General features: G+C 49.0%; 1 protein-coding gene across 1 annotated transcript; it reads right to left on the bottom strand.

The window, feature by feature from the left end:
- Window positions 1–866: 866 nt before the first annotated feature.
- Window positions 867–9,934, bottom strand: CHGB (chromogranin B). Its single transcript, XM_071424232.1, has 5 exons — window positions 9,774–9,934; window positions 6,085–6,128; window positions 4,769–4,862; window positions 2,304–3,988; window positions 867–1,234 (listed from the first exon to the last, which is right to left on the bottom strand). Exons 1-5 carry the CDS (start codon window positions 9,820–9,822, stop codon window positions 1,151–1,153), a joined length of 1,956 nt encoding a protein of 651 aa, XP_071280333.1. The 5' UTR covers window positions 9,823–9,934; the 3' UTR covers window positions 867–1,150.
- Window positions 9,935–12,717: the final 2,783 nt, after the last annotated feature.

Genomic DNA, 12,717 nt, shown 5'->3' with positions numbered 1-12,717 from the left:
GAAATAAAGAGGTCCAGCATAGGCTTTAGGAGGACAATACTCTGCTGGCTGCACCCCCTTACACCCCAGTGGGAGCTTGTAGGGCCAGGAGGGCTTGGCCTCTATTCTGGAAGTCCCTCATCAGTGTCTGGACAGAACCTGGAGCTTTGGGATCTAGTTCTGAGACTCGATAAAGTTGTAAAATTCAGTATATTGAGGAGAGTAATGCTCTTTTAGGGCAGCCTTAGCTGGAAACAGGGGTTGTATTTCATGGAAAAAAGCAGTTTAGGGCTCCCCTTGGGAGAACAGGTACACTACATCTTCAGGTTTTATCTACCTCTGCTTTTTGTAAACTTCCCAGTGTTGTTTTTCTACTTTTGGGGAAGTTTCTCTTCACTCTTTTCTTCTCCTCCTTAAGTGAGCAACCCATAAAAGGAGAGGATGTAGATTTCACTATCTCTTCATTCTAGATGGCTGCTTATCCTAGATACTGTGACAATAAAAAACAATAACATGGGCAAAACATATTTGCATAATAGATCAGTTTGAGAAATAAACAATGTTGAGTTAATTTGGGTCAAGGCCAAACTGGCTCCATTTCACCAGTAGTGACACTGACACAGTCTCAACACTGAATCCCAGTTTTTAAGTGTACCATAATCCTTGTAAAATGCAGTGAAAATGAGGAAGGAAACAAGAAATAAATCACTATTGAGATTTCAAATTGCTTCTTCCCTCATGTCCATGCAAAGTGGCAAACAAAATGCACAAATGGGCTCCTTGTAACTTTTAAAAGAGTGTTGAAGCACCACTGTTCTGTGCACTATCTACACACCTGATCAACTCACTCTGAGATCACCCCAGCAGCCACATGAACAAGGAGAAAGTTTGGTCCAAGATCAATGGTTTTTATTATTGCAAACTCAGACAAATATATTCCTGAAGAACACTAACACAATTATCTCCAAAAGCATATTAAAAATACCTGCCCACATGAAAGGTTATGTTACTAAAATTCATGCCATTCAGGTCTCAGGAGCATAACAGCAAATTAAAGACACTTTCAGCTGTGTAAATCACTACACAAGAGTGGACAGTGAATAGAATTTCCTGGGTTTGGGGTTAACAACAATCCAGTGGCAGTGACTTTACCACAGAACACAGGACACCTTCAGCCTCTCCTGAGGCTGTTGATCTTCTCTGCTATATTCTGCAGCTCCAGGTCCATGGTGGCCAGGTTTTCCAGCTGCTTCTCCTGTGAAAACAGAGCGTTTCACACATCATTGTTAACGCTGGGCAATGTTCTGTTCCAGGGAAAGGCTATTTCTAAGGCAGATTCTGTCCTGCGGCTTCCCAGTCCCTGAGCAGAGGGGTGTCAACAGTAGTGCAGCAAAGACTTGGGAGATTGGTGAAATTCCCTGCTTTGGACTGAACATGGGCTGGGGAAAGGATCAAAATTTTAATTGTGAGAGCCGGCCCTAATTACAGCCTCATCTTTGTAGATTTAAAGCACCATTACCATCCATAGGTGGCCTCCTGCCACGTCACAGCTGCAGCTGCTGTCCCTGGGGGTCGCACAGCCAGCACAGGGGGCAGTGAGGGCACAGCTCCTCGGGCACAGAGAGCAGGAGAAGCTTTATGCACCAAGCCTTTACCGGGATGACTTGTTCACACCTGTATAAATCAGTGTCCAGCCTCCCTGCTCCCAGCACAGCTCTGAGCAATGCAGAGACACACCGAAACACACCAGGAGGATCTGGCTGAGGGGAGCTAACTGATGGCTGTAGGATCAGTTTTCCTGGATGCTGGAGCAGAACAAGTCCAACAAAAAGAAGAGGATTCACTACGTGTGAACTACACGTAGGAGCTGGACTTCCAGGTGCAGTGCAGTTTCTGCTCTGCAATTCCAGCTGGGAAGTCCAAGGGCAGCTGATTTCCTTCTAAACACCCAACTCACTTTGCAGCTGGGTATTTTAAAAAACCCGACAGCCCCTGTCAGTTTCCCCTCTGCCCCTGCTGCAACGTTTATTCAGTCTGTGGAGCCTCGAGGGAGAGGCAGGGCCCAAAGGGAAATAAAATCTTTCCCTTCCTGCCTTGCAGCAAACAGGAGCTGTGTCTTTATCCCACAAATTGTGCCCTGGGGTAGTTCAGCAAACTCAAAATTCCACTGTTCAAAGAAAGCAGATTTTTAAATCACTGAAGACCTACTCACACCTTAACTGTGACTTAATCTTTGTGTTTTTCTGTGCAGTTTCTCAGCTGCCTTGGGAATGGATTTGGAAGTGTGTTTCCCCAGCTTTTCAGAGAAACTGCTGTGCACTTACCTCCTCTTCTGTCAGGGGCCTCTGGCTTAGGCTCCTTCTGTCATTCCCAGCCACGTGATGCTTCTTCAGGTCTTCTCCAGAGCTGTACAGCCCTGGGAGTTCAACTGACTTCTTCCTGTAGTTCAGAAGTTGTGCAAGTTGATCCATCTTGTTGTACTGCCTTTCCACATCGTATCTGTTCGCTTTGCCAGCATTCCTCTTCTCACTGCGCCTGTGCTTCAGAGCGCTCTGGAGTTGCTTTTCTGACCACCACTCGTAGTCATTGTACTCAGGGAAAAGGCTCTTCTCACTCAGGGCAGGCCTGCCTTCCTCCCTGCCCTCCAGAAGCTGCTCCCCTGCACTGTCCCTCTTGTCCAAGTGCTGGCTTTTCCACCACAGCAGTGGGTAGAACGGCCTGTAGGATGCTGCAGTTCTCTTCTCTTTCTCTGCAGGGAGATGGCCTCTGTACTCTTCTCTCTCTGCAAACCTCTCCTCCTCTTCATTTTCCACTTGGTCACTGCTGTGATGCTTCTTTTCCACCTCCTCCTCCTCCTCCTCCTCCAGGCTGTCCTCAGTGCTGTAGTGCCTGCTGGCCTGGCCCTTGTGCTCTCGGGCCTTCTGGGACCCCTCCTGTTGCCTGTTCCCTACCCGGGCTCTCCCTCCGACACGGCGCTGCCTCTCCTGGCTGAGGTACCTGGCCAGCTCCTCCTGGCTTCCATCAGCAAGGTACATCCTGCCCCCAGGATGGTGGGATCCACTGTGCTGCCTTCTCTCCTCGTGCCACTTCTCACTGCTCTCCTCACTGTGGTGGTGCCTCTTGTTTTCCTCTTCCCTGCTCTCCTGGCTCTGCTGCCAGCTGAGCTCCTCACTGCCCTGCTCTGCAGGCTCCTCCTCCTGCAGCCCCTCGGGCCCACGCCTCCCCGGAGAGCCACCCTTCTCCTCAGACTCTTCCTGATGTTTCTGTCGGTGCTTCCACTGCTCCCAGAGATTGGCCTCCCCTGGGTGTGATCCCCCTGCTGGTTCCCCCCTCCCACCACCATGGCCCCTCTTCTCTTCACTGGAGTCACCCGCCCTGTGCTTCCCATGATAACCTTTGCCTTTGAAGGGCTCCTTTCCCTCCTCTCTTTCTTCACTCTCCTCAGATGCTTCACGCTGCTGCTGGTGGGAGAAAGCACGTTCCTGAGATTCATGGTGGTATTTCTCACTCCTTTCTTCCTCTCCCTCTTCACCTTCCCGAATTTGTTTGGAAGGGCTCTGCATTCCCTCCTCCAGGTGCCAGCGGCCCCTGGGGCTCTGATCATTCCCACCACGGAACTCATCCACGCTCATGCCCTCAGAGTGGGACTTCTTGGTGACAACAGCAGCCTCTTCATCCTCACAACACTTCCCCTCTTTGCTTTCCTCTTCACTGTGGTAATTCCTCTCCTCCTCTCTCCCAGTTTCCTGGTAGTGCTTTTTTTCTTCCACGTGAAGTGTCTCATCCTGAGCAGGTGTGTCGTGTCCAGCCTCCTCCTCCTCGCTTTTACCTTCCTCATGAGCAAGTTTCTCCTCATCACCTCCTTCCATGTACTTTTTAGACTCCTCTTCTGCCTGCCTTTGCTCTTTCTCCATGGTCCCAGGAGGATGTTTTTCAGTCTCTGCTGGGTCCTTGGGATGCCTCACTTCAGGCTGTTCAGTTTCACTTCTCTCTCTGTCATTTTTATCACCTATAATAACAAAGGCAGCATCATGGAGTAATCCAACCCTCCACTGAAGTGTTATTTCAAAGACATGACTGGCTTCCCAAAGCACCAAGGAAATTTGGACAGAACTGATTTCTTAATTCTGCTTTCAAAATCATTACTTTGCCACTATTTAGTATGCTTGCCTGGAAGAGGATTAACTAACTAATTAACCCCACTTAATTAGGCATTTTACAAGTTCCTCTGGAATTTCCAGAATAAATTTCCTTCTCTGGCTTTTTTTGTGATCACATTTTTAGTACTGAGTCAAGCTAGCTCTCATTCCCATTAAAAATCAATGGGATCTGGAGTTGTGTTCAGTTCTTTGAATGCCAGACCAGGCCCATCACAGATGCTTATTCACAATAAAAAGACAACTATCTATTCAAGCTACCCAAAACCACCAGGGATTCTTTTTAGCAAATTTTAAAAGTTTTTTTAAAAATTGACTGAAAAAAAAAAAAAGAATCAAAGAAATCTGATGCTTTGCATCTTCTCAGGCTACCTAAAGAGTTTGTCAAGTCCTCTCAGACTCTCCAGGTGGTTCAAGGAGGGAACCACAAGTGTCAGGCAAGAATCCCTGGGAATTCCCAGGTCAGGCTGTTTGTTCCCTGAGCAAGACAGACAGAAGTACACCACAATTCTGGCACTGAAATTTGGAGGCACCAGTTTCTCACAGGCTCAAGTAACAGTTCACCAGCTCCAACACCAGAGAGAAACCATGCACCAAACTCCTTTCCTGAGTTCAGATAACGTTGTACTTACTCTTCTTCAGGATTTCTTTGCATTCAGGATTAATGGGGGGTGCATTGGGCTTAGAGAGAGCGTTGGACAGAACCTCCACAATGCACCGCGTTACCTGGAGGAGACAAAACAGGAGAGAAATCCCCATGGCAAAAATGGAAACTTTACTTCTGACCCAGCTGGTAGAAAAGCCTGTTGGAGATGAGAGTTCAGGCTGTTATTAATGAGTTTTGAGTAATCCTGTACATTTGGGCTCTGCCCCTCACTCCTATACCAGCAGGAAGAGAATACACAGGTCTTTTTATCTCCCCTTTTGTTTGCAGAGCTAAGGGGCTTCTTTTGTACCTTTTAAAATATTAAATACCCTACTCAGTACAAAGGAAAGTCAAACACCATGTTCCCAATTTTATAGGGAAACACACCCTATAAAATAAACAGACACAACACACATTCAAAGGATGAGGATTATCCTGTAGGATCCGTCCATATGAGGATGCTGCACAGGCAGTTTGGACTGCCAATACACTAAAACACCTCCATGTCCTCTGTCAGGGACACACTCCACACATTTTCACCTGTGTGTGCCCCCAGTCCTGCCTGGTCTTTAGCACAGAACATTCAACTGGGCTGGCTGGAAGCAGAGAAAATGGATTGATTTAGGAAAGTCACACAATGTGCTCTAATTCTAAGCACTACCAAAGTATCTCTTGTGTATGAAATGATTTTCAGGTGCTGAAGTTGATGGTGAGAACAAATGCTCCTGTTTGCTGTGGGTACAAGAGCCTCAGGCTGAGGAGGAGACGATGAAACATTTACAGAGCCATTTGTCTTTTAACTATTTCTGGTTATTACCAGGTGTTTGCTGATCTAAATGATCACAGCAACAACCAGTGCAGGGGGTCTGGTGTCAGCTCTGGAAGCAGCTGATGGCATTTATTTAATCACACAGGGTGAGATCTCTTTCCACAGAAGGAGAGGAAGGACTGCATCATTGAGTCTGTTACACAGCTGGTAACTGTAGCTATTTCATCTTTCCCCAAAGCTGTCAGTACAATAACATGTATTGTGCAGTATTTCAGATCACTTCTCAAGCAGCTGTACAATGCAGAGCTTCACAAGTACCACACTGACACGAGAGCCAGTTCCCATTTCCACCAAACACACTGAGGTGCAGGCAGGCATCTGCTGGCTAAAGGCACTCTGAGTTCCACACCAGCCATCAGCTTGTAAGAAATTTACCCTTAGGAAAGAAAATGAAATATTGTCCTGAGAGTTTAAAGAAATGGAGAACACATCACTGGTATTTTCTGGGGTTGGTTTGACAAGCAGCTACTCACCATTTCTTCAGTACGGTCTTTTTCCACTGGAACTGTGCTGGCACCTGGAAGAAAAGCCAGTTATCAGAGATTCATCAACACAAGCATCACTGACAGGAGTCCTCAAATTGGTCTGATGAGGTAGTTTGGGTTTTGGGTTGGCAGTCAACTAAACCAGGCACGTTCCACATGAAACCTTTCTTTATTTGGATGGAAAAGCCACCTAAAATTGAGGCATAGCACGAGAGAAGAGGCATGGTAACACTTGCAGCACTAAAATATTATACACCAAGAATAATCCCACCCTCAAAAAATGCAACACCAAAGAAAGCCACGTTCAAATTCCAAAATGGAACTTTACTTTAAACCAGGTCCTTATGTAGCTGCACCTGTTTGATGGTTAAAAAAATAAATCAAAGCCAACAATCAAGGCCTATTTGCACCCCAAGAATCTTTTGGCTTCTTGGAGAAGCTCAATGTGCACCCCTTGCCAACAGCAGACCATTCTTTAAGACTTTAAAGCAGCTACTGTCCCAATCCTGCTGGAGAAATGTTGTCTCACTTGGAGGTGGCTCCTGCAAGGATGGAGAGAGCCAGAAGAGACAGGAAAATTTCCATTTACTGAGTGGTCCATTATCATTCCAAGAAATAAGCAAAACCCCCTCAAATCTCAGTGGAAAACTACTCTAGAAGGAAGCAGTACAACCCATCCCTCACCCTCTCTGCCCTGAGGACATGTGGGATAACTCACACCTCCTTACACCAGCTCTACTGTACCTGGGCCAAGGAATTTGCTTTTGGAAAGAAGCTACTGCCCATAAAACCTCTGTGCTGCCTGATTTTGCCATCACTGCTGCAATGTCTCCAGCCGGTTAATGAGCTTGGCTGCTGTGTGTTACTAATGAACTGTGTCAATTCCCATGCACCTGGAGATTTCCAGGAGTGAGGTTAAGCCCCTGTGGCAGCCCCACAGCAGTGTGTGGAAGCAGGGCCTGTTGAATCCTGGCTGTGCAGGCCTCCCACACGGTGCAGAATCACAGCACACACACACACACAGAGCTTGAGGTGCAGCCCTGAAGTCCTTACATGGGAAAGGAGAGTCCTAAATACAACCACGACCTCTCTCTGGCTGGGTCGGTGAGAGACCTCCTGGAACAGATGAACACACAGCACATCATGGAGATAAAGGAGGTCAGTTTTACCTCTCAGCATCAGGAGAATGAGCACTGTCCCAAGGAAGACAGGAGCACGTAGCTCTACACTATTTAAAGAACACAACCTTTTTATTCTCTGTGCTGGCAGAGGAAGCAGACATCCCCTGGAGCACTGACTCAGAGTGTAATAGCTGAGCATCATACACTAATAACTCTGATATTTCTGTGCTCTCCCCCAAACACACATGCAGGGATGTGCTTCTCCAGCCCCCAGCCCTTCCCTGCCTATACAAGTGCCATCAGAGAAGGGAACCCACACAAGAAGAGCACAGAAGGGATTCCCCTAAAATAGCACTGCATGCCTCCCCCAGAGTGGCAGGTGGTGTGTGAGGGGAGATGGTGCTGCTCAGAGCCAAGCCTCTCCCCCATCTCTGGCGTTCAGAGCTGCCTGAGGCAGCTCCAGCTCCTTTACTAACCCAGTATGCAAATGATTGCCAGCCTGCTGCAGGCAGGAGACAAAGCCCCTCCCACCAAAACAAGTGTTATTCTTACAAAGACATTCTCTCAATCCCACAGGTGCTGGGGATGTTGCTCTTACAGCAGGAGCTGCTCCCCAGCTCCACTCACTTGAAGGCACAGGTATGAATCCCTTCATGAGCTCTTCTTGGGGAGGCTCCTCTGCTCCTCCAGCCCCTGTGAAAACCTGAGAGGCTCCAGGGCAAACATCTGATTTTGTCCTTGAGTGATGCAGCCACAGCACATCTCCTGTGAGTGACACCCAGGTGATGGGATAAAGCACAGAGCAGACAAATTCCTGGGCATCTTTTCCTCCTTCCGGCCACCCCCTGAGTGCTGTCAGTGGCACAGGAAGACAAAGTCGGGTTGTAGCCACTGTCTTTGCTGTCATTCAAAAGCTCCCAAGAGCTTGGTTAACAGTGAAAGCCAGCATGAACAAAGAGGGAGCATCATAACAACGTCAGGAGAACAAAATGGTATTGGACAAACCTCATATTAACCTGTCTGGAGAAACAGGATGAGACTCCAATCCATGCCAGAGCCTGAAATAACACCCTGAGGCAGCTGCTCTGCCAGGGCTGGGCCAGGAAGGCAGTGGGGAGCCAGCAGTGCCCCACTTTACCCAGTGCTGGCAGTGCCAGCCCCCAGTGCCAGCTGGCAAGAGCTCCCTAGGGGCCACCTGCCACCTGAAGGTGCTGGCCAACACGGCTGCCATCCTCCCCAGGTGTGCTCAGGAGGGGTGAGGCCACCACCCTGACAGGGACAGCAGGCTCAGGCAGCAGGACACCCATCCGTGGCCTTGCAGGAACACAGCAGGCACAGGGAGCACGGCAGGGTTCCAGAGCAGAGCAAAGCCAGAGCACGTGGCAGCATGGAAACCTTGCACCTGAACACACAGCAAGAAACAAACCACAGCCCCACGGAGCAGAGCTGAGCCCTGGCTCTGCTTTACCCTCCTGAACCAAGTCTGCCCAGGCAGTTGTGATCAGATTATTTGACTTTGCTTAAGTGCTGAGAGTTGATGAATATCAGGAGAAATGATAAATGCAGGACAAATTCACAAGGTTTTTGCTTTCAGCTCCAAGATTAGAACAGATCTTCAGGTGGGTCCCTGATGAAATCCCCACATGGCTTTGTTTCATCAGTGCAGATGACTCAGTGCAATGTCATTCCTCACCAAAATGTCACAGTGTCTTCCTAGGCAGGATCATTGAAATTTAGGCATATTGATTTGCAGGAGTACTAGAAAGTTCTTGAAGTTAATGTCTAACCAGTTCAACATTTGAAAGCACGACGGCCACAAAGGATGTAAAGTACCTGATCTGTTTGATCAGGTACTTTGATAAACAAGAAAAAATATTTGGTAATAAACCCCCACAGAATCTATGGAATAAGTGTGGTGAGCTTCTCTGTGCTGGGGTCTCTTCCCCTCCGTATCCCACCCTCTCTCTTTGATTTCAATAAAGGCACTTGAAGGCAGTCAACTTCCTCACAGTCTCTGTACAAGTCCCAGAACTGTGGAGACTTCTAACAGACCTAAAGCCAAAATACTCAACCCAGAATGACACGGACTCTTTCAACCAATGATGTAAGTATACATGAAACACTACAGAGCCAAGCCACCACCTCATTCTATTGTGTTTAAGGTTCATTTCACCGTGGGGTTTTAGTATTTAATGCCGCGTGCAAAAAAATTAAAAACCCTGCGAGTCAAACCCGCAGAGCCGCTACTTTGCCATCACCTCCCGGCATCCAGCACCGGCTGGCACAACCCCAGCAGCACCGCTGGAACGAAGCGGCACCGAGAAGTCTTTGTTGCAAAGACGCTGCACCGGGATAAAAATAAAGGCGGAGCAGACGGGGAGCTCTCTCCCAGCGCCATCCCCGCCGCCCCTTCCCGAGGGGCGACCCCGGGCTGCGGATCCCACACCTACCGCCGCCTCCCCGGAGCGAGCCCGCCCGTCCGTCCGCCCGTCCGTCCATCCATCCCTCCGCCGTTCCCCGCGCTCTCCCGGCGGGATGTGCCCCGTCCCCGCTCACCTGCCAGGGCGGCGGCCGCCAGGAGGGCGAGCAGCGCCGGCGGCCCCATGCTCGGCACGGCACGGCAGGGCTGGGCTGCGCTCGGCGGCTCCGGCGCGGTTTAAAAGGGGAGCGGGGGCGGAGGAGCGGGCGGGGGGCCCCGCCGGAGCTGCGTCACTGCGAGCCCCCGGGCGGTGCCGCCCCCGCGCCCCGGCCTCTCCTCTCCTCTCCTCTCCTCTCCTCTCCTCTCCTCTCCTCTCCTCTCCTCTCCTCTCCTCTCCTCAGCAGGGCAACTTTCTCACAGGCTGGGCAAGCCGAGCTCGCTTTTACTTCCCTGGTAACTACCACAGCCGCCCTGCCCGATCCCCGACTAACACTTCCAAGACCCCCGAACATCCCCCCCCGCCGTGCCTCAGCAAAGGGGGAAAGCGGGGCTTCCCTGCCTCTTTCTCCAGCTCGGAGGATGCGATAGCATCCTTAGGTCTTTCCCACCGTCAGAGGATGCCGAAGGGAGGAGGTGCGGTAACCCATCCCTCAAACAGCTTCCACAAGGAATCACTGCCACGCTTCCACACCCTTTTCCTATCAAAGCCTCTTCAGGTGCTGCTGCAGCCTTTTCCTCCTGCAAGGTTTTTGTCCCTTCCCCTCCCCTCATTGCTCCCTCCTCTTACAGCTTCCCCCCCACCCCCTATCCAGTACACCCAGACCCCGACTGGGAAGTAATCCCAGTGCTTATGGCACCTGGGGAGGGAATGGCATGCAGTATTCCCCAAGAGTTCTACCAGGGAAATCACTGCTCTCAGCATCCATCTCCACAGGCAAACCTCTTATTTACTGTGATGATGCTCTGGGGAGCCAGAGGAAGCATACAGAGATCAAGTTTTACATTGTTTCCTTTAACAGCCCCTGCTATCCCAATTAGTCTGTAGTGGAATAAAAAGCTTAAATGACAAGTTGAAACGAGGAAGTCTGAATGTTCCACCCGGTTCCCTTCAGAGCCAGGCAAAGACCAGAACTCCTTTTGCTTTTCATTAACCCTCAGAGGGCCATCTCCAATTTTAAGTGTATTTACAGCTTTCTTTTTTGTCTTCAGAGCCAAGCAGATGGCCCTCTAACTGCCAGTGTTCCTGGAGGACAATAGATCTGTACACCAAGCTGGCAGTTCCCTCTGTTATCATTCCTGTGCCATTCTATTGTCCATTAACAATGGCAGGCTGCTACAGCCACACAGCCTTTAAAGACAGAAAACAGGACACAAGCACAGTGCTCCAATCCAACTCACCAGCAGGAAGCTGGTGAGGAATTCCAGCTCCATTTGAAGCCTTCTTCAGGAGACAGCCTAGAGGAGACACCAGGAGGCCAAGCCAGACACCTTGTTCACCTTGCATTCAGTTTGCCATTTCTGCAAAGTAACACAATCCAGTCACCAGACCACCATGGAAGACAAACCCACCTGCAACATCTCCCATCTCCCTCCTCATGCTGTTCTGTACTGCCTATGCCAGCCCCAACTCCACAGGCAGGTGCTTCTTTGGGAATCTCCAGTCTTGGCATTGGGAAGTCAAGAGCCTGTTTCAAAAGACTGACAAATTTCCCTGGCTCCAAGGCCCCCATATCCTTGCCCGTCTGTGTGAGGATTCTGCCTGGCCTCAACCTCCTCAGCTGCTCATGAGAAAGAATTTTAAGTGTAACATTTGCCTTTTATGTTTTCTCTGCTTCTGCAGGCATATAAATAGCATGTTTTGCCATCAGGTACATCAGGGTCTGCATGGGAGCACCTTCACACCTTCAGATTTGATCAGGTTCAAGGTTACAAAGATTTGCAAATGTTGTAGGAGGCCTCTGAGAGGAGTAGGGACACAACTGGTTGGAGTAGATCCAACTCTGTCTTCGGGGTAGGATTCCAAAACAGGATCCCACAGACTCTTCTGCCAGCACTGGAAAACCAGAGCATCCAAGCATCTTACCCACAGTTAATTAAGTCAGCCTCTGTTCTCAAAGCAGTGTCACTTCACGAGGACTTTTACAGCCAGGTATCAGCTGGCGTGAGTTTCTCTGCAGATCAGGAGAGAGCTGTGACTGCACTAAATCAGGATTACTGCAGGCAAAGGCACATTTCATTTGATCAGCTGTGAGTGGCACACCCCAACCTCCTTTCTCAGATGTGTCAGTACTCTGACTGCAGTGACATCCACGCCTCGCAATGTTGTGACAATCTACTGCTCTATGAATAAACACTATTTATCCTGTGGGATTCTCTCAAATACAAATGCTTTAAAAAGTTACACATTTGGCTCATGCTAGAAGCTGGAACTTCAAAGGATGACAAGCAATTTCTGTGCCTGAGCTCCTTCTAAATTGAGAGGAGACTGCATGAGGAAAATGAGGATTGCTCTTCTAATTAGGTGTGCTAGTGGGGATTATCTTCATTCTTACATGCCAATTAGTTTTCATGGCATTAAAATACTGCAGCCCATTTCATGAACAAACTCATCTCTTTCATTCAGGAGGTGCTAAGAGGATGGATCTGGAGAAAGGCAACTGCACCTAAAGGCCACCATCTATCCAGTTTCCCTAACAGAACCAAATCCTTTCAGAAACTTTGCCATATGCAATGCTCATTGTAACATAAGGGTGATGGAGCTACACAGCTGACACATTTTTGGGTCCTTCTTGCACAAAAATGAAACATAACTGTCACCACCTGTGGCCTTAGCACATGGCACCAGTGCCCAGCAAGCTGAGCTGCAGCTGAGACCCTGTGTGATACAGATGGGTGATTTCTGTAGCATGGGCAAATATCTTTTTTTAGTTTTCTGTATTTATATAGCACCTCACACTGTGGGTTTTATTCATGCTACATGCACTTAGGCAGTGCAGAAAAAGCTGCTAGAAACTGACTTCCAGTCTTTAGTCTCAAAAGACTTCCTTCATTAAAAAATCCAAAGAATTTACAGGGTATTTT

Source organism: Agelaius tricolor, unplaced genomic scaffold (assembly GCF_023055355.1).
Source record: "Agelaius tricolor isolate 1412-34295 unplaced genomic scaffold, bAgeTri1.0.p SCAF_1, whole genome shotgun sequence".
Taxonomy (NCBI): Eukaryota; Metazoa; Chordata; class Aves; order Passeriformes; family Icteridae; genus Agelaius; species Agelaius tricolor.
Note: the sequence above shows the minus strand (reverse complement) of the source record. Positions and strands in the feature narration are given on the sequence as shown.